Source organism: Podarcis erhardii (genome assembly GCF_964252035.2).
Source record: "Podarcis erhardii genome assembly, chromosome: 7".
Taxonomy (NCBI): domain Eukaryota; kingdom Metazoa; phylum Chordata; class Lepidosauria; order Squamata; family Lacertidae; genus Podarcis; species Podarcis erhardii.
This window is the reverse complement of record NC_138511.1, coordinates 81,354,309-81,380,545: the sequence shown is the minus strand read 5'-3', so window position 1 is coordinate 81,380,545 and position 26,237 is coordinate 81,354,309. Positions and strand designations below refer to the sequence as shown.

Here is a 26,237-nt window from a genome sequence, read left to right as displayed (position 1 = left end):
AATCATCACCATCATCATCATCATTATAATGCCATCCCTGGGTTTTTGTCACCTAGATCCTATTGCTGCTGATTGATTGGTTTAAACCGTTAAACATTTTTAAAAAATTAATATATGTTGTGGTCTTTGAATGAAGGGTGGAACACAGATTTAACAAAATGAATAAACATTCAACAAAATAAATAATAAATATCAGGGCTAATATTGACACATTATTGATATTTTATCATTGTTGTTGTTAATATTCCATAATCACAATTTCAAAGTATTTGCTATAAATATCTCCAGCCTGACCGGGTTCAAGGAACTTTTATATGAAGGCATAAACTTAGGAATTCCAAGCCTGGTTAACCTTTTAAATCTTTCATTTTTCCCTAGCAAAATAATATGAGCAGGAGGAGAGGCTTAAGCAAATGTGCCTTTCTTTCGTTGTCGTCGTCCCCTCTCTCTCCCCTTCCTTTCTTGATGTTTTTAGTTACTCCCTCACCCCTTCTTTACTGAGTTTTAGGTGCAAGTTATGCAAAACAAGAGTTTGTGCTGATTGAGCTTTGCTGATAGAATCTACATATAAAAACTCTGTATATGCCAATGTGGCATTAAACAAACAAACACTACCAGGGCAGCAGCATACAACAAAAAATAAATAAATACAAAGTAATCATGAAAGTGAATAGCTAAATCAAAATGCTTTAAAACAGTTGCGTAAGATAGGTTTTAGGTCCACTTTAACTTCCTATGCCTCCTGCCCAGTTCAATCCTAGGAATTTCTCTTTAACGAGGGTCCGGCTAATGAAGCCTTGCAGAACTACGTTTCCCAGGATTCCCTGGGAAGAAGGTGATGTTTGTTTTTTAAAAAGTCTGCTGCAGGGATATTCCCCAGAGAGATGTTTTAGATTGTGAGAGACAACTTTTAAAAGGCTTCCCCATTCCATTAAGAGCTGCGACGGCCCATGCAGAAAATGACTGAAGGTTTGATCTTCAGTATGTGCTGTCATTTGATGACAGGTCATGCGTGCCCAGAAATACAGAACGTGGGTAATGAGCCGCTGCCTTTACTGTTCCGTTGGGACCAAAGTTTGTAGAATTTGCAAACCCGCACACATATGCACCAGTCCGTGGTTAAATCAAGCAGGCACAGAGCACCAGCACAGACTCTCGGTGTGGCACAAGGGTATCGCAGTAAGCCAAAGTTCGGGAACCTGTGGCACTCCAGATGTTGTTGGGCTCATCACCTCTCATCATCACTGACCACGCCGGATGGGGCTGATTTTATTCAAAGAGGATTTCCGTACCACTTAATCATCAAAAGCTCTTCAGTGGTTTGCATAAAACATGCAGGAGGATTGCCAATAAAAACCAGATATTTAAAAACAAGCTGGCTTAATTCTTTTCTGTATTTAAGATCAGCAGTTTTAAAAATATGCACGGTGGAAATAAAATCAGCGTATTAAAATGCACGCCAAATCTACATGTCTGGATGCGCTCGATTCAGCAAAACGTTGTCGGCAGGTGCCAAAAGCAGCCCAATGAAGTCACCTGCCATCAGTGGGCAGGGAGTCCCAAAGGGCAGGTGACGCCACACCAAAGGATCAGCTCCTTGCAAGTGCAGAATGTCATGTGGCACTTGTAAATGTGTCATTTCCACAGATCGAAGCAGTTGAGTAGGCATTATATAGGGGGCAAGTAATCTGATGGGGGATTGGAGTTCAACAATACTGCTCCAACTTGCACCGTCTACCAATTAGTTTCCGGTCAAGATCAAAGTGCTGTTTTTGACCTATAAAGCCTTAAACAGCTCAGGACAGCAATACCCCAAGGACCACCTCTCTCCATATGAACCTACGCAGACCCCGAGATCATCCTCTGAGCCCCTTCTTCGTGTGCCTCCTCCTCGAGAAGTCTAGAGGGTGGCACCACGAGAATGGGCCTTTTCTGCAGTGGCTCCTCATTTGTGGAAAGCTCTCCCCAGGGAGGCTGTGACGGGCGCCTTCATAATACACTTTTAGGTGCCAGGCAAAAGCGTTCCTCTTCAACCAGGCCTTGGGTTGATTGACATCTAATGCCCCTTTAAGATGTGTTGTGTTGATTTCACTGTCATTTTTATGATGTATTTTGTGTTTTTCTTATATTGTGGTCTGAATGAATATATATATATATATATATATGAATGAATGAATATACGGTCTGAATGAATATATAATATTGTGGTTTTATGTTTTGAACCGCCCTGAGATCCACAGGTATAGATAGGGCAGTATACAAATTTAATAAGTAATAATAAAATAATAACAACGTCTGTGATGTAAGCGATCAAAAAGAAGAAGAAGGAGAGTTTTGATATATTTTATGGGCTCAGGATGCCGTTAAAGGAGGGCTAAGCGTTTCCTGTGTCCTAAGGAGAGAAGTGCTGGTGGCGTTCATATTGTAAATGTGTGTTGACAGGTTGCATGTGCTCAGGATAATTTAGAAAGCACTCTGTTGGTGCTCAGGAGTGCTCTTCTTTATTACTCTTCCATAAAGAAAGGCCATGGCCACAGCTGGGGTGTGTGTGGCTAAGGGAGCGAGGGCAGGGCTGGCACCAACAGTCCCTGCAAGAGGTTACACTCCTGCCAGTTACCTACAGATTGCCAAAGACCAGTTGCAAAGGCAGCCCCGCTAATCCTCCCCACCTGCTATTTCTCCATCACCCACTAGGAGCCAGAGGAAAGAAGAAACTTTCCCACGTACATTCCATCTGCAGGTCCAGCTCATTGGAGACAGAGGCATTGTTGGTGCCGTTGGAGCCGGCGCAGCGGTAGGGTCCGGCGTGCCAAGATTTCAGTCCACTGATGGTCAGCTGGAGGCGGCCGTCGTCATAGCTGACGTTGACGTCATAAAACCAGCAGCGCATCTCGCTGGCTTTGTCAAGGGAGATCCAGGAGTGGAGCCACTGCAACAGGGAGAAGAATGCCTCGCATTAGTCAATGCCCTCTGCAAGGTGGTGCTACCTGAAATGACAACTGGTGGCGGCGCAAGTCCCCTTCCGAGCACCACCCCACTCAAGCCACACCGACATGGGCTTCAATGCACCCTGGGGCCGTTCAGTGAACGTTAAGGCTTTTTGGTTGGAGACCTGACCATTGTTAAGTGTTGCGTTTGGAGTCTACGGTGGCACACGGCAATCGGAGCAGCTGCACCGTGGTTGAGTGAGGAAGCAAAGGGAGCCAAAAATAAGGTTCCTTTAGTTGGCCTTTAGTTGTCAGGAGCTTGTCCTACACTCGAGTAGGACCCTGGCAGAGACACATGCCCAACTGGCATGTTCTTTCCCTCCTGGTCGATCGTTCGGGAGCTTCAAAAGCTTTCTTCAGCCCGAACATCACAGCGACCGCTGCCAACAGACATCGGTGCACTTAGGGTTCTGCAGAGTCTTCGCAGCTTGCGTAACAGACCTCAGCAACTCAGCATTTTGGCTAATCTACTTTATTTACATATAAACATGGAGCACTGCAACATGGCTCCCTCTCTCTCTAGCATCAGACAGCAAAGACAAAAAACAAAGGACAATAGTCCCACTTCACGGAACACAGTAACACAAACATCCTGTCTCCGTCACTTCCCACTCTGTAGAGCCAAAACATACACCGTCATGTGATAGACAATAATCCCATGACTGCAATCACGGAGCAGGAATTCTAACAGTGTTCCTGCCATGTATGCCGAATCTGTGGCCTTCTAGATCATGTTAGACTCCAGCTCACATCAGCCCCAGCCAGCATGGCCAACAGGCAGTCAGGAAATAAGAGAGTTGTCATCCCACAGCATCTAGAGGACCAAAGGCTCCCAATCCCTGCTCTAATTGCTGCCATCTTGACTCCCAGCAGCTGCAAGGGCATGGTTCTACTTCCTGGGAACAGTGCCCCCTAGTGGCCACTTGGTGGCCTTGATTATTGTTTTTCCCGGACACTCCCTAATCCTGAGCTGTGGCCTCCCCATTTCTCCCATCTCCTCCCAATCCTGCTTAAGAGCAGCCTCCCATTCCCTCTCCAGTCAACAAAACACCTGTCATAAAATACCTCCTCCAGAACTCTTCATTGAAGTCTACGTGTGAGCAGCTTGGGTTTAGCAAAGCCTTTCTTTAAAGACCTTTCCTCCTCATGAACAGCATGTTCACACAACAAACCTGTTTCACTATAGGGGCTGCGAACCAAGAGACTTGAGTGGGCTGGGTAGGCATAGCTGTCAACTTTCTCCTTTTTTTAAGGGAAATTCCCTTATTCCAAATAGGATTCCTCGCAAGAAAAGGGAAAAGTTGACAGCTATGTGGGTAGGGGAGAACCGTCGTTCAAAGAGAAGTGTCAATTCTGGGACAAGTGATTACCAGCCGCATTGCAAATGTACAATTTCTCAAGTTCCGTGAGGGATGTTGCTACAACGAAACTGGGTCCAGACCAATTCTGAAATATACTTGTCCATACTGTACTATCACATGGTTCTTATCCTACCAAATCCTTACTAGTAAGGCTGCACACACCACACATTCAAACCACACCCCCTCAAAAAACAACCCCACCAAAATCCTGGGAACTGTAGTTTGCTAAGGGTGCAGGGAATTGCAGCACCACAAGGGGTAAACTATCGTTCTCTGGAATCTTTGCAGGGATGGGAAACGTGCTTCAAATGTATAGTGTGTGCTCAGCCTTAGTTACCAATCTCTGTCCTTAGTTTTTTCTTCCTGAGTCAGAGATGGGCAGCTGTCAGAGGCTACATTACTTCTGGGGCAATCCTTTGGGGTTGGGGGCAGAGTAGACATTGGCAGATGGTAGGGCTGGAGCCCAATGTGGATGACATCAGAACAGAAGATAAGTGGGGCCATCCCTTTGTCTCGCTTCCTTTCTGTTGCCCTTTTCTCTCTCTGCCATTCACCACCCCCAATTTACATGCTACCCACCACATGAAGTTAGGCTGAGTTACCTGAAACTTGCGCACCTGGGGCCTAGCAAAAGGGTCCTGCCCACATAAGAACCACCGAAATGTAGAATTGGAAGGGACCCTGAGGTCATCTAATCCACCCCCCCCCTGCATTGCAGGACTCTTTTGCCCAGCATGGGACTCAAACCCATGACTCGGAGATGAAGAGTCCCCTGCTCTACCGACTGAGCTATCTAGGATGTTGCCTTTTATACTGGTCTTGTGCCCCAAAGAATCCTGGGAACTTTAGCATGGTGAAGTAGTACTGAGAATTATCAGGTCAGGATCATTATCCCTGTATTGCAGGGAGTTGGACCAGATGACCCATGGGGCCCCTTCCAATTCTACACTTCTAGGATAGCTAACACAACCCCACTCCCAGATTCCCTGAGGAAAAGACCTGGCTGTTACAAAGTCCAAAAGGGGGGTGTTGCAGAATGGAGTTCTGCTGATCAGGAGCCTGTCTGCTACATTCCATTATTATGGTTTCTTTTTTTCTATCTCTATCTCCAGCCGCAAGTGAGTCAGCATTCGGCAGCCGCAGCACAGAGCATGCTCAGCCTCCCTTGCGCTGCCCTGGGATTTCCCCATCTCCTGCCCTAGGCTTTTTCAAAATAACAACATTCCACTTCTGCAAACCTTTCAGCCACTTGTCCTACTTGCATTGCTCCTCCGCTGTGTGTGGATGGGGCCCACTTAGGATGCCGAAAAGCAACAGCACGCACACTTGAACTTAGGAAATAACTTTGGACACCCCTCTGGGTGCTGCCCGTTGTACTACAGTGGTACCTCTGGTTGCAAACAGGATCCGTTCCGGAGGCCCGTTCGCAACATGAATAGAATGCAACCCGCAGTGGCAGGTCTGCGCATGCACAGGTTGTGATTTGCCGCTTCTGCGCATGCATGTGACGTCATTTTGCATGTTTGCGCACGCGTGAGCAGCGAAACCCGGAAGTAACCCTTTCCAGTACTTCCAAGTCACCGCAGGACGCAACCTGAAAAAACGTATCACGAAGCAAATGTAACATGAGGTATGACTGTATTTGCAACCAAATGTTCCACAACTGCAGCACAGCACCCCCTATTGAGCAAGCTGCCCATCTCCCTCCTCGCTGCTTTGTCTTGCAATTACGTACATCTGGAAGTTATCCTCACCTTGCTGTATTTCTGGAAAGTGAATCCGCTCATCTCCTCTCCTTCATTGCCCAGGCACTCCATAGTCACGTTCCCGCCCTCAAGGACAGGACCCTCCTGGTCGCTGCGAAGGACGATGGAGACCTCTGGAATTATAAAAGAGGGGATGGCCTGAGATAGAGGCCGCCACCCACACTCTGAGCCAATGGGTCCCCCAAGCTCGTTGCGTAGATCAGCTCCAGCACCCACAACACAAAATTACAATACAATACAAAACAAAACAAAATACATGTCAAAAATAAGAACAGAAACAAACCAATAGTCCTCTGTTCCACAGCACGTTTAAAAGGGCATGTCAGTCAGCCACAGGCCTGGTTGAAGATGAACATTTTTGCCTGGTGCCTAAATGTGTATAATGAAGGCAGCAGGCAAAGCACCCTGGGAGAGCATTTCATAAACGGGGAGCCACTGCAGAAAAAGCCCCTTCTTGTGTTGACACTCTCCGGACCTTTCGTGGATAAGGCACACGAAGAAGAGATTATGTTATGTAATCCTTGTATATTTGGGGATGGCGAATCTAAGCCTAGGCTTCCCCAAAAGAATCCTGGGAACTGTAGTTGATTGTGGATCTGTGAGGGTCTCCTAAAGACTTTCAGTCCCTGCAACAAACTACAGTTCCCAAGTTCCTTTGAGGTGGGGTGGGGGAGCATAACAGTGATTTAAATGTCTGGTGTGGACTTCCTTCTGTATCATCCTTCCTGCTCTCTTAAGGTAGGAAGGAGAGGTGGTTCCTTCTGTCCCACCTAGGGTCAAAATGCGTCTGGATACAAGGGGTGAGAGGGAGATTATGGAACTCCTTGCCCCATGAAGTTTGGTCGGCTCCTTTCTTGGTTTATTTGTTTGTTGCTAAAGGCCATTTTTCATTCTATTTTTGTTCTACACTGAAAAGCTTTTTGTGTCCTTCATTTTGGTTGGGGAGGGGTTATGGATTTGTTCTGGTCTTTATTATGTGTTTTCATTTTGTATTTCTGTGCTTTGAACCACCCTGAGATCTTTGGCTGAAGGGTGGTGCACAAATTTAAAATCATCATCATCATCATCATGAAACTAACATTTAAATATATTGAGCAGCCTCAATTGCTGATTTTCTGCTTGTTTTTCTGCTTAGGTTTTTAACTGTCAACACTTTGCCCCCAAGAAACTTCACGCTTGAGATATATACTGAAACTGAAACCTTTAAATGTCTTAAGCAGCCTTGATTAGTGCTTTCAGTTAGGAAGGAAAATGTTTATTTATATATATGTAAACATTTCTACATCTTTGTGTCCCTTTCGCCAAACCATATCTTTTTTATTTATTTATTGCATTTCTCTCCCACCCTTTTTCTCAAAGGAGCTCACAGTGGCATACATGTTTCTCCCCGTTCTCCTCTAATGTCCACAACAACCCTGTGAGGTAGGTTAGCCTGAGAGGCAGCAAGTGACTGACCCAAGGACACCCAGTGAGCTTCATGGCCAGGTGGGCATTTGAACACCTGGTCTCTCCCAGATCCTAGTTCGACACTCTAACCACTACACCACACTGCCTCCTAATCTTACTGACTGCGGAGGCTCAGCCTCAGAACTTGTCCCATAGGCCCTTGACACAACCCAGGGGGCAAAACAAGCATGCACAGAGCACCTTCTATGAAAAGATGTGGTCACAGCTTGTGGCTAAGAAGGCATTTTGAATGCAAAAGGTTGCAGGTATCTCAAAAGTCAGGCAGAGAGAGAAGAAGACCCCTGTAGAAAGTGTGGACAGTTGCTGCTGCTAGTCAGCATGAGTAATACTGAGACAGACAGACAGATGGCCTGACTCTGCACACACTTCCTAGATCCGTTCTCCAAGAACCCAAAGCCAGCCCACACATGTCTACAAGCACCCAAGCAGGCCTGAGCCCAAAAATCTCTTTCAGGAATATTTAGCGTTTGCAACCAGTTGTAATCTTTACAACAATCCTGCAAGGAAAGTTACCCCCAAATTTCTAGAGAGGGTGGTAACAGTGGCTGGCTTGTCAAAGGCAGTCAAAAGAGTTTATGGGTATATAAATAATAAAATTATTATTATTATTATTAAGATTCAAGTGGACTTTTCTGAGTCGTAACACAATCTGCACACACACCATACCTCTAAAACACACTCAAAGGCCTTTTCCCTGCCCGCCGCCACAACAGAATCCTGGGAATGGTAGTTTGCCCCTTACAGAACTACAATTCCCAGCACCCTTAACAAACGACGTTTCCCAGGGTTCTTCAGGGGGAATAGTGCTTTGAATGTGCTTTAAAGGTATGCTGTGTGTGTTAAGTCTCCTGGCCACTACACCGGAGATTTCCAAACTGTGCGCCGTGACGCATTAGTGTGTTGGCTGCAGTGTGTAGGTGACCATACAGCTGGCTCAACAAAACACTTCTTGTTCATCCTCTCGCCATCCTTTCATTAATTACAAACTCTGTTTTCGATGCCGATTCTGGGGTGGACTGGCTCTTCCCTTGCCTCACAAGATCTCCCAGCCCAACTGGTCTTACCACACAGAAACAGAACTAAAGCTTCGTGAGAGTGGGAAAGAAGATTGCCAGCTCTTCCTCACAAGGCCTTCGGCAACAATGTGAAATGCAGAAATCGAGCCAGAAAAGCTTCCAGGCGCTCGCTATTTCCATGCTGGATTTGGTTACCCACCGGCAAATTCAGGTTGTACAACTTAAAATGAGATTAGTGCTCTTGTGCAACAAGTCCAGTTTCCCAAAACTGCAGTGTGGAATAATACTTGCAGACTGAATGCTCAGTTAACAGGAAGCAATCAAAAGGTTTTGCCTGCAAAATGTCAAGCGGCTACATATGTGTCCATCTCACTCAGCGCTGCCCACTCCGACTGGCAGCAGCTCTCTGGGGTCTGAGGCAGACATGTACATCCCATCAACCACTCTCTGATCCTTTTAAATGGAGATTCCAGGGATTAACACCCCCTCTACCTTCTGCATGCCAAGCACCCGCCGTACCACCCTGGCCTCCCAAAGCAAAGGGGCAGGAGGAGCACGGGGCAGTTTTAAAAGGTGGGCCAACAAAGTGAATTCCGCACCGGCTCCTTGTTTTCGAGAGTGCTGTGCCATTCGACTCACCTGCCTGGCTGGTGCGCAGGGTCACAGCCAGGCCAGCCGCCACCAGCCAGAAGAGCTTCTGTTGAAACTGCGCCATCATCGCCCTGCTGCCTGCTTGCCTTCTGTTTTGGGTAATGAGAAAGTTCCCTCCTCCGTTTCCTGGTTCGCTCTTAAAGAAAAAAGAAGCGAGAAAGCCACCGCGTTAGCAGCCTCGCACCCGCGCGTGAGAAACCGGCCGCGCTTAACAGAAGAAGGAAGTGGGGCGCTCTGGCTGCACCCCCGAAACAAACCGTCTCCCCAACCTCTGTTTCCCCTGCGCACCAACCTCTCTCTTCCTCTCTCTCTCTCTCTCTCTCTCTCTCTCTCTGTGTGTCTCTCCCCCCACGAGACCGAGAGGCGTCTCTGTACTTGTTTGCCCGCGCCAAAGGGGTGGGGGAAGAAGTTAATAACAAACTAAACCGGAGCGGCCAGTTGAGGAACTGAAGACGCAGCTCCGTCGACGCGCACGCACAGAGAGCCGTCGGGGTGTAAAGAAGTTCAAGCACGAAAGGCACAAAGAAAGTGCGACAGGAAAGGAGGTGGGGGGGGGGGCAAGCGGCGGGGATGAGGTAGAGAAGGCAGCCGGGAAGTGAAAGGTAGCGGGGCAGGGCGCGCTGCGTCTCTCTTTGCCCCAGCACCGACTCACCCGCCGGCGCAACAGCGCTGGAGCTGGTCTGCTGGCGCGTCCCTAACCGAAGGCGCAATTCTAAATTCTAAGTTCTTGCAGACGCGGGGGAAGATAGTCGCGCCACCAGAGCGCAAAGGTGGCTGCGGTGGGTGAAAGTTCCCTCTCCTATTCTTGCGGCCAACCGCAACTTTCGCAGCCGGCCGACAGGAGAAGGAGCTAAATCTTAGGGGTGGGCATGATTAGTCTGAGAATTTGGGGAGCCCCCCACACGCGCGCACACCAGGAGAGTCCGATGGTGTCACCCGTAACCGGATCAGGCGGCTGTTCTCCGTATAGGAAATTACGGAGTGGTGGGAGGACGACGCAAAGTCTACGACTTCTTGTAACTGCAGGCTGTTAATTTTTTGGCAGTCTATAATAATTCCCCTGGTGGGGGGGGGGCTGTTGGAGATGGGGCGGGAGGACACGTTTCGGAACCGAACCCTCTTAACAAATTGCTTTGTTTGCCCGTTTAACTTTCGCAGACGCAGCGTTCGCATAGCAGAGCAAGCAGACAGGCCCGGAATCCCCTCCTCCAGGAAAGGGCAGGGGGTCTGATTATGACAGCCCCTCTCAAGAAAACTGGGCAAAGAGCAGTGAGATTAACAGAGCAGAATAAATTTGCGTGGTGGGGGGGCAGAATCTGTGATCGAATCTCAAGGCTTGAGATGCTGAGATCTTGGCAAGACTCAGACCCCTGAAGCGATGTGAAAGATCGGGTTTCTCCACCTGGGGAATTTCCACTTGGACCTTTGGCCTCGCTTGCCGCAGGGAAGCTGCTGAAGTTTTTGCGCAACCTGACTCTTCATGCACGCACATCACACAAAGGTTTTCCCCTCAAGTGTTTTCTTTGCTTTGGGGAACAAAGTCCGCAGCTGTGCAGAAATGAAAGTAAAACTGGCCCCAGCCTCGCACAACATAAACTTTCAGAGTCGGCATTTCCTTCCCAACCTTTACAGCAGCCGGACCACAAGGACTCTTAAGAATGACCTTGGTGAGATTTTTTCTCTCATACTGAACACTGGACGAGCCAAAACAGTCTTCAGGGGAACGAACGCTTTTTCTTTTCTTTTTTTAAAGCATTAGTGTGTTTCACATGTTCATTTTACAGAAATGCGTTCCCCTCCATCATATGCGCAACAAGGGAGTTGTGTTCTAGAAAGTAATGTAAGCCCATTGCGGCTGAAAAGTCACAAATGGGCTGTGCTTCTGTATTAAATGGAGAGCTCCCCTGATTCTCAGCAGAGTGGTACAGTCTGGTCCCTAGTGCCTCTATAGTTAAAGCCCCCTATTGGGGTGGGGAACATTCTGCAGCCCAAGGGCCATATTCTCTTCTAGGGAACCTTCCCAGGGCCACATGGGCAGGTTCAGAGACAAAAGAGGAGCGGGTGCACATTTTTCCTTCGTACAGTAGATGAAATATACTCAGAGTCGCAAAGTGATTTCATGCTCTTTATTCAGCTCATAGTGGTGAGGAGGAATGAATGAATGTCCCCTCAAAGTATCTGCTTTATATACATTATTTACACAATGGGCTGCACATGATTGGCTAATTCCAGGATTCTACTGTAGGCCAATCAGGTTGTGGATTCACTTCTATCTGGAGCATGATTGGGTGGTTCCTGCTAACCAATCATACTGCTGCATTGTTCTAGGACCAATCAGACTGCTGCATTCTGAATCCTATTGTTCTAGGACCAATCAGACTGCTGCCTTTTGGAGCCTATTGTTCTAGGACCAATCAGACTGCTGCAGTTTGGATCCTATTCAACTCAGTACATAACACCCCTCCCCTCTAAGTTCCAGTCCTGCCCGGAAGGTCACATTCATAGTCCTCAAGGTACGCCGGTGGCCTACGTGTGCGTTGCGGCCTGGGGTGTTCCCTGGTCCGGGGTTCAGGTTCTGGCTCGTGTTCCAAGGATGGGGCTGTTTGGTCTGGCGCAACCGGCTCGCTCAGTCGTGGTTCTGGTTCCGGTGTCCTTTCGGCCTCGCGGGTCCTCTCTGTATTTACTGATTCTGCCTCTCCTGCTTGCCCCTGCTGCTCTATGGGCCTCACTGCCCCACTGTTCCCTTGGGACTCCTCTGACCTGTCCTCCTCCTCCTGGTTTTCTCCCGGGAATCGTCGCCGTATCTGGTCGCAGTGGCGGCGCCAGCATTGCCCCCCATCTGTTAGCACCTCGTACGACACGGGGCCCGTGACCCTGGTGACTGTGGCAGGTACCCATGCAGGGCCTGCCCCAAAATTCTTTGCGTACACTGGGTCCTGGGCCTCGAAGGTCCAGGGGTTCCTGCCTTCCCCCACCACTACCTCATCCTGAGCTCTATCGGGGTGAAGGCGGTCCAATCTGATTGCAAGGCGCCGACCCATTAGTAGTTCAGCGGGGCTCCGGCCAGTCGTTGAGCTGGGGGTGCTGTGCTGTGCTAGAAGGAATGTGGCAAGGCGGTACTCCCAATCCCCTTGCGTCATGCGGCGAAGGGTGTCCTTGGTGGTCCGCACCATGCGTTCTGCTTGGCCATTGGTGGCAGGGTGGAATGGCGCCGAACGGATGTGGCGGGTGGCGTTCTGCACTGTGAAGGTTTGAAATTCTCCTGATGTAAATGCAGTCCCGTTGTCTGAGACGAGAGTGTCAGGGAGCCCGTGGGTTGCAAACAGCCTGCGTAGTACCCGGATGGCTGCGGACGTAGAAGTGGACGGTACCAGTGCGACTTCCAGCCATTTGGTGTAGGAGTCCACCACTATGAAGAATGTTTTCCCCTGAAAGGGGCCAGCGAAGTCCACATGCAGGCGTGACCATGGTGCTCGGGCGGACTCCCAGGACTGGACTGGGGCCCTTGGGGGATCTGGGCGGGATTCCTGGCAGGCCTGGCAGTGTTTGACCCAGGCCTCTATCTCTCCGTCGATCCCCGGCCACCACACATAACTCCTGGCAAGGGCCTTCATTCTTACTACCCCTGGGTGTGTCTCGTGTAGGGCTGTGAGGACCCTTTTGCGGAGGGGCTGGGGAACAACGACCCTGCTTCCCCATAACAGGCACCCCTTGTGGGCTGACAGTTCATGTTTGCGGGTTGTGTAGCCGGCGAATTCTGGCCCGGGGCTGCGGCTGGGCCATCCCCTCCACACCCAGTCCAGGACCCGGGAGATGACCCTATCTTTCTTGGAATGGTGTGCAACTTCTTGTGCCTGAATGGGGCGGTCAGGAAGCAGCTCCAGGCTCATAACCTCTTGTGCAGGTGCTGGGTCGGGGCCTGTTTCCGGTAGTGGTAGCCTGCTGAGGGCGTCTGCATGGCCCATCGCCTTTCCAGGGCGGTGAATCAGTGCATACTGGTAGCTGGCAAGGAAAATTGACCACCTGAGGACGCGAGGAGACAGCACTTGGGGGGTCTGCTTTTCGGGGGCAAACAAGCCAAGCAACGGCTTGTGGTCAGTCACCACGGTGAAGGGTACAAGAAATCATGGAATTTTTTTACTCCCTTCACGATTGCCAGACCCTCCTTGTCGATTTGCGAGTAGTTCCGCTCGGTTTCGTTGAGTGTCTGGGAAAAGTATGCTACCGGTACCTCTCTTCCATCCGGGAGTTGGTGTCCCAGGACAGCGCCGATGCCATAGGGCGAGGCGTCGCATGCTAGCACCACCGGCAGCCTCTCGTCGAAGTGTGCCAAGACCGAGTTTGAGACAAGCAAGTCCTTGACTGCCTGGAATGCGGCCTCCTGGCGCTGGCCCCACACCCAAGGGGCCCGCTTGTCCAGGAGTCTGTGTAGGGGCTCCGCTACCGCCGCCTTGTGGGGAAGGAAGGAATGGTAAAAGTTCAATAATCCCAAGAAGGCCTGAAGTTCAGTCTTGTTCTTGGGCGCTGGGGCATCACAAATGGCCCGTACCTTGTCCCCAGTCGGGTGAACCCCTTCTGCATCCACCATAAATCCCAGAAAGTCCACTTGAGGCACTCCTAGTAGACATTTTTCCCGCTTCACCTTGAGACCCGCCATCTGGAAACGGTGCAGAACAGTGCGGAGGCAGTCCTCAAACTCCTCTGGTGTGGGCCCGGCAATCAACACATCATCAAAGAAGGGGGTGACACCAGGAATCCCTTTAAGGAGAGAGTCCATTAGATTCTGGAATATGCCTGGTGCCACGCTGACCCCGAATTGCAGCCGCTTTACCCTGAACGCTCCTCTGTGCGTCACAATCGTCTGTGCCTCTGCTGTGGCCTCATCTACTGGCAGCTGTTGATATGCTTGGGCCAAGTCCAGCTTGCCAAAAATTTTCGACCCAGCCAGGGTGGCAAGGACATGGCTGACCACTGGCACTGGGTATGCATGGGCCATGAGGGCCTTGTTTATGGTACATTTGTAGTCTGCGCAGATGCGGACCGAACCATTAGGCTTGACGGGTGTGACGATTGGGGTTTCCCAGGGGGCATTAGGCACCGGCTCCAGCACTCCTTGCTCCACGAGTCGGTCCAATTCCTCGTCTATACGGGGTTTCAGGGCGAATGGGACCCGGCGGGCCTTGAGCCTGACTGGTCGTACTGCGGGGTCAAGCTGTAGAGCAATGGGGGGGCCCGTATACTGTCCCAATTTCCCATCGAAAACCCCCGGAAACTCATTGCATATGGCGTCCACGTCCACTTGTAAGCTCATGTGGTTCACCCCGGTGATGGCTAGTCCCAGTGGTCCAAACCATGCCAACCCCAGTAAGCTAATGTAGGGGCCCTTGACCACAAGCAAGTCCAGTTGCCGCGTCCGCCCTCGGTATTGCACCCTGAAGGTCCCCACCCCCATTGTGGGGACCTTACGTTTCTGGAAGTCCCGGAGGGTGAATGGGGCCGGCCTGAGTTTGGGACCCCCAGTAGGACACAGTTTCCTTAAGGTCCTTGCCGAGATTATGGATAGAGTTGAACCCGTGTCAAGCTCCATGCGGCATGGGGCCCCCTCTATCTGTACCTCTACATAAATTTTCTCTACGTTGGGGTGGGGCAACTGGTATACCTGGAAGTCTGTGAGCTCCGTCGAGTTGCCTTGGTGCGTTGGGCCCCGGGACCTGGGGCTCTTGGATTGGTCATCTGATGCCTGGCTTCGGGTGGGCCGAGCCCGACACACCCGGGCGATGTGTCCCAATTTTCTGCACTGCCTGCACTCTGCGTTGCGGAAACGGCAGGTCCTCCTCTCGTGACTTTCTCCACAGCTTGCGCAGTTCCCTCCTTCTCGTCGAGGCAGCTGTGGTATGTGGGCTGCTTGAGTGCGCTGCTGTACTCGGTGCACCTCCTCCCTGTCGGATCCCGAGTCGTTGGTGAGGTCTTCGTGGTGGACCCTCGGTTGGGACGGCTGGCTCAGCCGTGCCTCTTGCGTCGACCTCTCAGCAGCTTCCGTTGCCAGGGCCTCCTCCAGAGCGACCTGGAACGTTAGGTTCTTCTTAGCGTAGAGGCGTCGTTGCAGCTTCTCATCCTTCAGGCCACCGACGAGGCGGTCACGAAGCATGTTCTCCAGCTCTGAGAAGTTGCAGAACCGGGCAGCTTGGCGGAGAGAGGTCACAAACCCAGTTATGGTTTCCCCAGGGGCTTGCCGCTTTGCGTAGAAGGCATTTCGACAAGCCACCACTGAGGGCTGTGGCGAAAAGTGCCCCTTCAGCTGTTCCATTATTGTTTTGTATGGAACAGTAGCGACGTCTTCAGGCGCAAGGAGAGCCCGGGCGATTTCAAATGTCTCCTCTCCGCAGACGCTGAAGAATATTGCCCTCTTCTTGGTGTCTTCTTCATCGGTGACCCCTTTGGCTTCTAGGAGGAAGGTGAAACGGGAGGCGTACGCTTCCCAGTCTCCAGATGCTGGGTTGAATGGCGAGAAGCTGCTGTCAGTTGCCATTCTGAGTTCCTTGTGTCCCGGAGCTGAAGCCTGGATACACGGTGCGAGGCAGCGGTGCGGCAGGTGGCGGTGCTGCGGTGCTGTGTGTGGCAGTCAGCTCAGCGGGATCCCATCCTCGTCGCCAGTGAAATATACTCAGAGTCGCAAAGTGATTTCATGCTCTTTATTCAGCTCATAGTGGTGAGGAGGAATGAATGAATGTCCCCTCAAAGTATCTGCTTTATATACATTATTTACACAATGGGCTGCACATGATTGGCTAATTCCAGGATTCTACTGTAGGCCAATCAGGTTGTGGATTCACTTCTATCTGGAGCATGATTGGGTGGTTCCTGCTAACCAATCATACTGCTGCATTGTTCTAGGACCAATCAGACTGCTGCATTCTGAATCCTATTGTTCTAGGACCAATCAGACTGCTGTCTTTTGGAGCCTATTGTTCTAGGACCAATCAGACTGCTGCAGTTTGGATCCTATTCAACTCAGTACATAACAGTAGACTTAATTTCTACACAAGCTCGCACACCTCTCTCCTGCAAGAGGCACTATCACAGTTCAAGGACACATTCCAACAGACAAACAGACCCAAGGGGTGAAGCAGGCCAGTGAGGGGTGGGGTCTGGCGGGGAGAAGGGATGTGAGCCATGTGACCTGCAAAGAGTCCTGAGCAAGTCCGGACCAAGATATTTTGGCACCTGATGTGAACCACAAAATGCTTTCCCCCCCCTCCCCACAAGGGAAGGAGTGAAGATCTACGTCAGGAACAAGGGGGGAATGAAGATCTGCATTGAGATCTGCTGCCCCCATGGATCCTGCCACCCGAGGCAGTCACTTCACTTTGCCTCATAAGTGGGCCGGCCCTGGTCCCAAGGGCCAAACAGGGAGGCCTGGAGTGTTGCATTTGGACCCCAGGCATGACTTTTTCACCCCTGATCTAGATCTACGTCACTGAATGGTTCAATTCAGACTCTTCAGTGGCCAAAGGGTTGTCCCATTGCGAGTCCTAGAGTAAAAGGAGCTTTCTGTAATGGACAGAGGCACTATGGAAACAAGCAAAGCTGTGCTAGCTTAGGAACGTTAAGAAATGTAATTTATGTTTCAAAGATATAGTATTGCCCAGGTCCTGGACAGCCATGCTGGCTAGAACTGATGGGAGTTGGAGTCGTAACGGCATCCGAACGTCCACAGCTTCCCCCCACTCCTCGTTCAAGGACTGTTTTGTCCCCAGATGCGGTGATGGCTGCTGGCTGGGCTGGGGATGGGTCTGTCTGTGGTTCTTACCAACAACAGTTATTTGGAGTTCCCATGTTCAGAGGCCGTGTACCACTTAATTAGCTTGCCCGGGTGCAAAAGGAGACAGGACTTTGGCACCTTGAGTAGCTGCATAGTAGAGGAAACTTCAGCAGGTTTAAGCATGCACAGCAAGCTCTCCCTTCTGAAATCCCCTCTTCATCAGAACTATTCAGGGCACAAGAACTCTCTCCCCTTTTGCACCCAGATGCTCTAGGTGGGATGCAAACTTTGACCAAGCCAGGAATCCAAGTCACTTCACTCCGTGCCCCAATAGGTAAATAATAATAATAAGCCACTCTGGGTGGCTTCCCACAAAGATAAAAAATACAGTGGTACCTGTAAGAACAGTTTCAGGTTAAGAATGGCCCTCCGGAATGAATTAAGTACTTAACCCGAGGTACCACTGTACATTAAAATGTCACACATTAAAAGTCAGGTAGTTGTTTATCTCTTTTACATCTGATGGGAGGGCGCTCCATAGGGCGGGTGCCACTACCAAGAAGACCCCCGGCCTGGTTCCCTGTAGCTTTGCTTCTCGCAGTGAGGGAACCGCCAGAAGGCCCTCGGTGCTGGACCTCAGTGTCCAGGCAGAATGATAGGGGTGGAGATGCTCCTTCAGGTATACTGGGCTGAGGCCATTTAGGGCTTTAAAGGTCAACACCAATACTTTGAATTGTACTTGGAAACGTACTGGGAGCTAATGTAGGTCTTTCAGGACCGGTGTTACCAGTCTAGCTGCCACAACCCTCACAGTTCCCCCTCCTGCATAGTACATTGTGGGTGAAATGGTTCTGGCATGTGTACATAGATACACAAATGAACCCACACCTGTGTAAACCACCCATCCCTTCTTGGGAGGAGAAGGCTTTTACATAGGGAGCTGCGTTATACTGAGTTACATCAGTATGGTATAATTCAGTGTTGTCTACACCAGTAGGGAGAACCTGCGGCCCTCTGGATATTGTTGGACTCCAATTCCCCTCAGGTAGCATGGCCAACGGTCAGGGGGTGATGGGAGTTGTAGTCAGGCAACCTCAGGAGGGTTGTAGGTTCCTCATTCCTGGTCTACACTGACTGGCTAGGATTTCAGGCAAGGATCTTTCCCAGTTCTACCTGGAGCTGTCAGAGATTGAACCGTGGAACCTGCCTGCGACAGATCTACAGCCCTCCTCCTAGTAGCAGCCAGGGTGACCAGATACAAAAAACGGAAAAGGCTCCTGCAGCCGTAGCAGTTGTGCAGAAGGTTTGCCACCTGCCCACCCTGCTAACTAGTCACTCCCCTCTGTGGCTCTTGAAGGAGATTCATTTACCTGCAGCATGCCAGGCTAGGTGCAGACCAGGAAAGGGGTTCTGAGGCAGGAGGGGGGGGCGGGTCTAGAGAGCAGAGAAGAGGCAAAAGCAAGGAACCCAACAAGCAAAAGGAACCAATCTTGGCTGGAGCAGCCAGATACGAAGCGAAATGGTGCTCCTGCGCCAGCAGTAACTGCGTTGAAAAGGGTGTCACTTGTCATGCAGAAGGGGCAAGTTGTTCATGTTCGAAGAGGGAATTTGAGCAGGTGTAGCTTGTCATGCAAGACAAGCTGGCGCTCTGTCATCTTTTGCATCTGGTACCCTACACTGAATACTAATGAGAGAAGACTGTTGCCATCAGGCCCTGGCTGTGGGCTTTCTGGAGTTACCTGGCTGGCTACCGTGGGAAGGAGATTGCTGTGTTATATAGGGATAGTCAGTGTGGTACCCTCCAGATGTTGTCAGCCTCCAGCACCCATCAATCAACATGGCCAGTGTTCAGGGATGAGAATTAAAGTCCAGCAACATGTGGAGGGCATCAAATCAGCTACTCCTGCTGTATTAGATGCCATAGTGGGGGCCATTCACACCATAAGATGAAAGCGCTATGCTACCACTTTACAAGGTCATGGCATCCACCAAAGAATTTTGGGAGCTGTAGTTTGTTAAGGGCATTGGGAATTGCTAGAAGACCTCCTATTCCTCTCATGGATATATCATGGCTTCCCCCCAAAGAATCCTGGGAGCTGTAGTCTGTTAAGAGTGTTGAGGGTTGTTAGGCCCCTGTTCCCCTCACGGAGATATCATTCTCAGAGTTGTTTACAACTAATCCCTTTTTGCAGGGAACTCTGGGAATTGTTGCTCTGTGAGGGGAATAGGGGTCTCCTAACAGCTCTTTCCGCCAACCTGGAATTCTTCCAGACCCTCCAAGTGTCCTTATTTTCTAAGACTTACAGAAGCCGTCCCGGTTTCTGATTTCATTCCAGAAGGTCCTGCTTTCCCTTAGGACCGTCCCTATTTTCATTGGAGAAATGTTGGAGCTTATGTTCTTCCCCCTACAATTCTTTGCTGGAAGCCATGACTGTTTAAAGTGGTAGCATAGGGCTTTCAGTGTAGGGAGTGAACGTGGCCTTGGTCTTATCTAGAAGGGCTCATTTTCATGAGCAGCAAAATACAAGCAGGCTGGCATCTGAAAACCAAGCAGCCAGCTGGAAACCTTGGGCTCCTTCCACACAGGAGGCTACTGTAGTTTCGCTGCTACTCATGCAAGCAAAGGAGACTGTGCTGGCCAACATCGTAATTCAAGTAACAGCGAAGAGAACACCATGCAGTTGGCTAAACTTAAATAATAGCTGGCACACATATGTAGACAAAGTTCCGTGTTTTTTCAGTGTAGTCCTGTGCATGTCTACTCAGAAGTAAGCCTCACTGGGTTCAGTGAGACTTACTCCCAGGTAATGTGTGTATGGGGGTTGCAGCCTTCAGAGGTTACTCAGGTAATTCACTCCTGAACTGGGTAAATATATGGCTGCTCGCTCATTGGACATGAGACCAAACCTTTGCTTTTTACTTCACTCTTACAGTGTGGGTATAAGTGGACTTAAAGTGAGTTAAGGTCTGTAGGTCACACAGTTAATGGTACATATGTGACCCTAGTTTTAAGATGGATTGGATTGGATGCCAACCATCTTGGGCTAAGAGCAGTGTGAGAAATTTTGGGGTGTGGAGATACATGCATCAGCCCATACCTTCCAAAATTTCTCCAGTGAAAATTGGGACATCCTATTTAACAACAACAACAAGAAGATTTATACCCCACCCATCTGCCCCAACCACTCTGGGTGGTTTCCAACATATATAAAAAACATAATAAAACATTAAACATTCAAAAACTTCCCTATACAGGCTGCAAGAAGATTGGAAGAAATTTAAAGTTTATTTACAGAAACATTGTAAAATTAAGGAATGTTAGAAGGAGGCTGGAATGAATTTATGTGGCTTTAGCAGAAATATTATAAAGGACTAAGTAAAAATAGACTGTTAATGGATGAAAGGAGGAAAGGTAAAGTTACATTATATTAAGATAAATTATAGCAAAAAAATTGGGAAGGATGGAAAGGAATTGCTGAAATAGCTAACCAAACTAGAATACAAAAAAGGGAGGTGCGAGGAGGTCAAGGAAACAAGCAAATGAAAGATAAGTTATGGGAAGGTTCGTGGGGTTTTTTTGTTTGTTTCTATTTTTCTGTTATTTATAAGTTTGTGTTTAACTTGGTGTGTTTTCTTTTTCTTTTTGTAACCTTTAAAACTTTAATAAATATTATTTAAACAAAACAAAACAAAAACTTCCCTATACAGGGCTGCCTTCTAAAGGGTGTACAGTTACTTATCTCCTTGGCTTGCGGGGGTGGGTGTCGCATAACTCCATACCATCCAACATTTCTCTGATGAAAATAGAGATGTCCTAAGGGAAAGCAGGACATTCTGGGATAAAATCAGAAAATGGGATGACTTCTGTAAATCCAGGACTGTCCCTGGAAAATAGGGACACCTGGGGGGGGGTCTGTATGACCCTCTCCCTGAGAGCATGAGAGTTTCGTTGCTGCGATTACCAGCCTACCACCACTGAAACTTCCTTCCATTTATTTCAAGTATTATAAAGTACAAGGTAACTTGGTTGTTGCTATAACCTTGAGAATAACCACGTGGGAACTGCATTTGTCCTAGCCAGGCTAGATAAGGCACAAATGTATTAAATTCTCCTTCGAAATAACAGTAAGAACTTTATACCATTATCTGTGCAAAGTCAACTAAGCCAAGAAAACTGTGGGAAGCTTTCCAGGACAGAGAGACAGAGACAGAGGAGGAAGAGATAACACGAGGCACTTACTCCAGCTGGACCCTTTGCCTAGAAAGCCTACCATTTATTTGTTTAGTTATTTGTTTAAGCTATTTTTATTCCCGCCCTGTGACGGCCGACAAATCCGAAGGTTCCTGTGTCATCTGTCGGCGCAGCAACGGTAAATTAAATAAAATCATGAGCATTAGCAGGGATCAACCAACATGGACTAGCGGAAGCAGCCCTGTTAATGTATTGGGCCACTGGTTGGTGACAAGGGACTGTTTTGTATTTATATATCATTTCAAATATTTATAGCCCATTTCCCATTTCAAGCTAACATTCCCAAAGCGGCTCACGCTAAAAACACAGAACAATCACTGTAAGGCAACATAATAAATAACATTATCATCATAAAAAAAGAGCACGGGACAATCACCATAACAATAGATTTAGAAGCTTAAAAGAGAAATCATAAAAATGACAGAAGCAGCATAACAATGAGACACCCCAGATAAAACAGTGATTACAGGAATGCGATATGAATATCCCATCACGTCTCTGCTCTGAAAATCCGTGTTCTGCCAATATGCCCAAATGGAAGCACCCTAACTTAGCACCTAAACCTTAAGAAAGTGGGTGTAAGGGTGGGTCTACTTGGGGAGGCCATTCTAGCAAATGGGGTGGGAGGTATTGCGGGGAGAGGGCGGGGCGGAGACTCTTTTCTGAGGTATCTGTTCTGTGATGCTCACTCTTGGAGTCATTTTTCAAAACTGGGCTTGCAATACGTCTTTTTATTTATCTTGTTTATGAAAGTATCACCCTCTCGTAAGACATCAGGGAGGTGTACTGCAAAGAGAAAACTTAAAAAGCAATACCAAAAGATCGTTAAAATGAAATAAAACTTTTGAACAACTGCATAGACCTGTGGGCATTTTTTTTAAAAAAAGCCTCCAAGAGACACCTGAAAAGCAAGTGAAAAGCAAGGATGCCTGCTGAATCTCTGCTGGAAAAGTATGGGAATGGAGAAACTTAAATGTCCGACTTCTGGCTGAGGCAGTGGCGTAGCGTGGGTTGTCAGCACCCGGGGCAAGGCAAGTAATTTGCGCCCCCTAACCCATGGATTTGCGCCCCCTAACCCGTGGATTTGCACCCCCTAACCCTAACCCCCAGATGTTGCGCCTGGTGCGGCCGGCCCCCCCTGCACCCCCCACGCTAAGCCACTGGGCTGAGGTAAGCTGGGCCTCTGCAAGATGGGGGTAGCCTTATTGCTGTTGTTGTTTACATTTGTTGTTTTTGCAAAAAAGAAAATATCAAAGCAACTTAACAAGATAAAATATAATATTGTTGCTATGATGATGATTACTAATACTTTTATGCCTTCTCACACACTCTTCACCAGGAGATCCTAGGGCAGGTTACAACAATTTGACAACAAATGTACAGTGATTAGAAAACAGAGCATTAAAAGGTTTAAAACATATGACAATCGAGATACTAGGGTGGATCCAAATCTATATAGCTCAGGTGTCAACAGTCAGGGCAAATATTTGCATATTTAGCATTCAACAAAAACTACAATGGTACCTCGGGTTACAGACGCTTCAGGTTACAGACCTGGCTAACCCAGAAATAGTACCTCAGGTTAAAAACTTTGCTTCAGGATGATAACAGAAATCGTGCTGCGGTGGTGCAGCGGCAGCGGGAAGCCCCATTAGCTAAAGTGGTACTTCAGGTTAAGAACAGTTTCAGGTTAAGAACTGACCTCCGGAACGAATTAAGTTCTTAACCCGAGGTACCACTGTACATAACTAAGGTGGCAGATTCACCTTTGTGGGGAGGGAATTCTGCAGCTGAGGGGCTACCACAAAGAAAGCCCTCTCCTGGGCCTGCCACCCCCTGAACTTCTGAGGGCAGCAAAACTGCCCAGGGACCCTCACCCCTCACCTCTGACAATCTTAACACCCAAGAGTGTCTGTAGAGAAAGAGGCTGTTTTTCAGATATTTGGTGCTGATGTCAGTTTTTTTAGGGCCTCAGGCATGAATATGGGCACCTTCATAGTAAAACAACAGTGGTCACAGCCCTGTGTGAGGTGTTTTCCTCTGCTCTGAGCTATTAGAATCAACACTGCAAGAGCTGAGGAGCCGCAACGTCCGTTTCAGAGTGGTTTTGTGTCATGAGAATTCTTGTGTTTGTGCACACTATAAGGAAATAACCACTCAGGATATCCCCTGGCTACCCACAAACAGCAAGAAGGAAACTGACCGCTTAAGAGGGAAAGGAGAAGCTGGGCCCATCCATCACCACCTTCACATGGAGGGACTGGTTTGTTGCACCCCAAGTAGGCTGGGCAGCTGCTGGCTGCGTCTTTTCCTTAGAAATCTATGAGTCCCAATGACATCACAGAGCAGGGTGGGCGGGGCAAAGGCTGGTTGGGTTTGATGCTGAAGCGTTGGCTCAGGAAGTCTTTGGTGGCACGGGGACCCTCATACCCGCCAACATTTCTGCAATGAAAATACCGACATCCTATTCCATAATAACAATATTCATAATAATTTTATTATTTATGGCCATCTGACTAGTTTGCCCCAGCCACTTTGGGTGGATTCTAACATATATAAAAACATTAAACATTTGGGGCTGCCTTCAGACGTCTTCTAAAAGTAGTGTAGTTACTTATCTCCAGGCTCGGGGGTCACATAGCTCCATACCCGCCAACATTTCTCCGATGAAAATAAGGACGCCGTAAATAGGGACATTCTGGGATCAAATCGGAAACCGGGACGGCATGTAAATAAAACTCAAATACATCTCCAATGTTGCACGCTGCTCATGGAGTAATGTTTTAACGATAAAACCAGGTGTCCCAGAAGCTAATTACCTGGGCCTTTGTCCCAGAATTGGCACCTGATCCCCTGGTGATGTGCCAATTCAGTTTCCGGGGCCTTGCACCTCGACATTTGTGGTTATTATAAAGCTTTGAGAGCCCCACTGTAAACACACAACTGGGAGGGTCTTGGCCGTTGCTGTGGAATAATAAGCAACAATTGGATGAGTGGCAGAGAGATTGCCAATGCTTGTGTTTTTTTAAAAAAGCTCCCCCTCTTCCTATGCTGCTAACCGCAGCTTGTCGTGCATCAGTTAAGGGAGGAAAGGCAGTTCCTTATCTTTCATGCCAGTTAAAGGCACAAGAGCAGAGGAAGTAAAGCAACAAATTAAAGCGCAACGGGAAGCGCAAAATGGCACCTTTAATTACTCGGCAGTAACCAGGAGCGCAATTAGATCTGCCACCACATTTCAAAGCAAATCTGGAGAGTCCCATTGAAGCAAAACATCTGTGAGGATTTTGAGAGAAGTTAAAAGAATGCCATTAAGACAAACAACATTTTTTCAGGCGGCTGGCAGGGGAGGCTTCTACATCATTCTAGCTGGGAGAGCCTGGGGCACAATTTTTTATTATAATTATTTTTAAAAAATGCACTGGTAATTATATAATAAGCAATTAACTTGCTTGTCTTGGTCGGAACATATGCCTTTGAAATATTTTGATAAATATTAGGCTATACGAGTAGAATTCAATGTTGCTCTCTTACAAATTCTCTGTCTGCACATGCAATTCATCTTGCCAGATGGCAAGATCCTCCCTCTCATCCCTCCACACTCTGTTCAGGGAGGTTTTTTTTAAAAAAAAAAACCCCACCCCCAGCCAACCTCAGGGGCGCAGGGAAGAAGAAGAAGGGGAAAGATCCATCATGCAAGAGAAGTCTTTGCACTGGGTTTGTTAGGTAAATCCGGCCCAAAAACTTTTAGTGTTTGGAATAGTGTTTGGGTAGGTTAGGAAGTTGCCTTGGGCTGAGTCAGACTGTTAAGTTGTGGGTGAACAGATCAGACGACACAGCGATTCTTCAAACAGCTCTTGTTTATTCACAGGCCAGAACAGAACTGAACTGAAGGGTTCAGCCAGCCTGCGTATATAGAGCTCCACTACAACGCAACAGTAACAACTTTCTGTAACTATCCAAATACTGAACGTCACTTTCAATTCCTTATTTGCATATGTGGACCTGAGTGAAAACTATCTACAGTATCCCCCTGCTGGTGAGAACTTCAGTACATAACACAGACCATTGGTCCAGCTATCTCAGTACCGCCTACAGCAGGTAGGTTGTTTGGGTTTCAGATGGGGTCATAGAATAATAGAACGGTATGGTTCTAGGCACACTGCATCAACACATACGGGAGTCCAGCACGGAACCCCGATGCATAATGAAAATTGCCTGTACAATAATTTTATAAATTATGTGGCACTGTGGTCTAAACCACTGGGTCTCTTGGGCTTGCCGATAGGAAGGTTGGTGGTTCGAATCCCCGCAATGGAGTTAGCTCCCTTGCTCTGTCCCAGCTCCTGTCAACCTAGCAGTTCGAAAGCACGCCAGTGCAAGTAGATAAACAGGTACCGCTCCGTCAGGAAGGTAAACAGTGTTTCCATGGGCTCTGGCTTCTGTCACGGTGTTCTGTTGTGCCAGAAGCAGTTTAGTCATGCTGGCCACATGACCCGGAAAGTTGTCTGTGGATAAATGCCGGCTCCCTCAGCCTGAAAGCGAGATGAGCACCGCAACCCCATAGTTGCCTTTGACTGGACTTAACCGTCCAGGGGTCCTTAACCTTTTTACCTTTTACCTGTCCATCCACCCTGTTGTCTTAATTTCTCTCCTTGCTCCCCCCTGCTGTGCCAATCAATTGTTAATCACATCTACCCACTTCCTCTTGCTCTCGATTACAGTGGACACTCGGGTTGTGAACGTGATCTGTGCAGGATGCATGTTTGCATCCCGCAGCGTTTGCAACCCGCAGCAGCACGTCTGTGCATGGGCGGGTTGCGATTCAGCGCTTCTTTTTACAATAATATACATTATTATACAGTACTAATGATAGGGGATCCATGTGTTGCCTTTTGGCTAGATCTGCTATTTTCTGTGCACGAAGTTGGGCAAAGGATTTTGAGTGCTCCAATACCTTAATTTGGATTGACCCGAG

At 48.6% G+C, this 26,237-nt stretch overlaps 1 protein-coding gene across 1 annotated transcript in view; it reads right to left on the bottom strand.

Moving 5' to 3' along the window:
- LOC309345942 (basal cell adhesion molecule-like) overlaps positions 1 to 23,589 on the bottom strand; it is a 32,109-nt gene extending 8,520 nt beyond the window's left edge. Inside the window, exons 1-4 of the mRNA XM_081869453.1 lie at positions 23,466 to 23,589; positions 9,237 to 9,384; positions 6,103 to 6,227; positions 2,728 to 2,929 (exon numbers count right to left, since the gene is read on the bottom strand). Coding sequence (XP_081725579.1) covers positions 2,728 to 2,929; positions 6,103 to 6,227; positions 9,237 to 9,315 — 406 coding nt within the window. The 5' untranslated portion in view covers positions 9,316 to 9,384; positions 23,466 to 23,589. The remainder of the gene's footprint in view (positions 1 to 2,727; positions 2,930 to 6,102; positions 6,228 to 9,236; positions 9,385 to 23,465) is intronic.
- Positions 23,590 to 26,237: the final 2,648 nt, after the last annotated feature.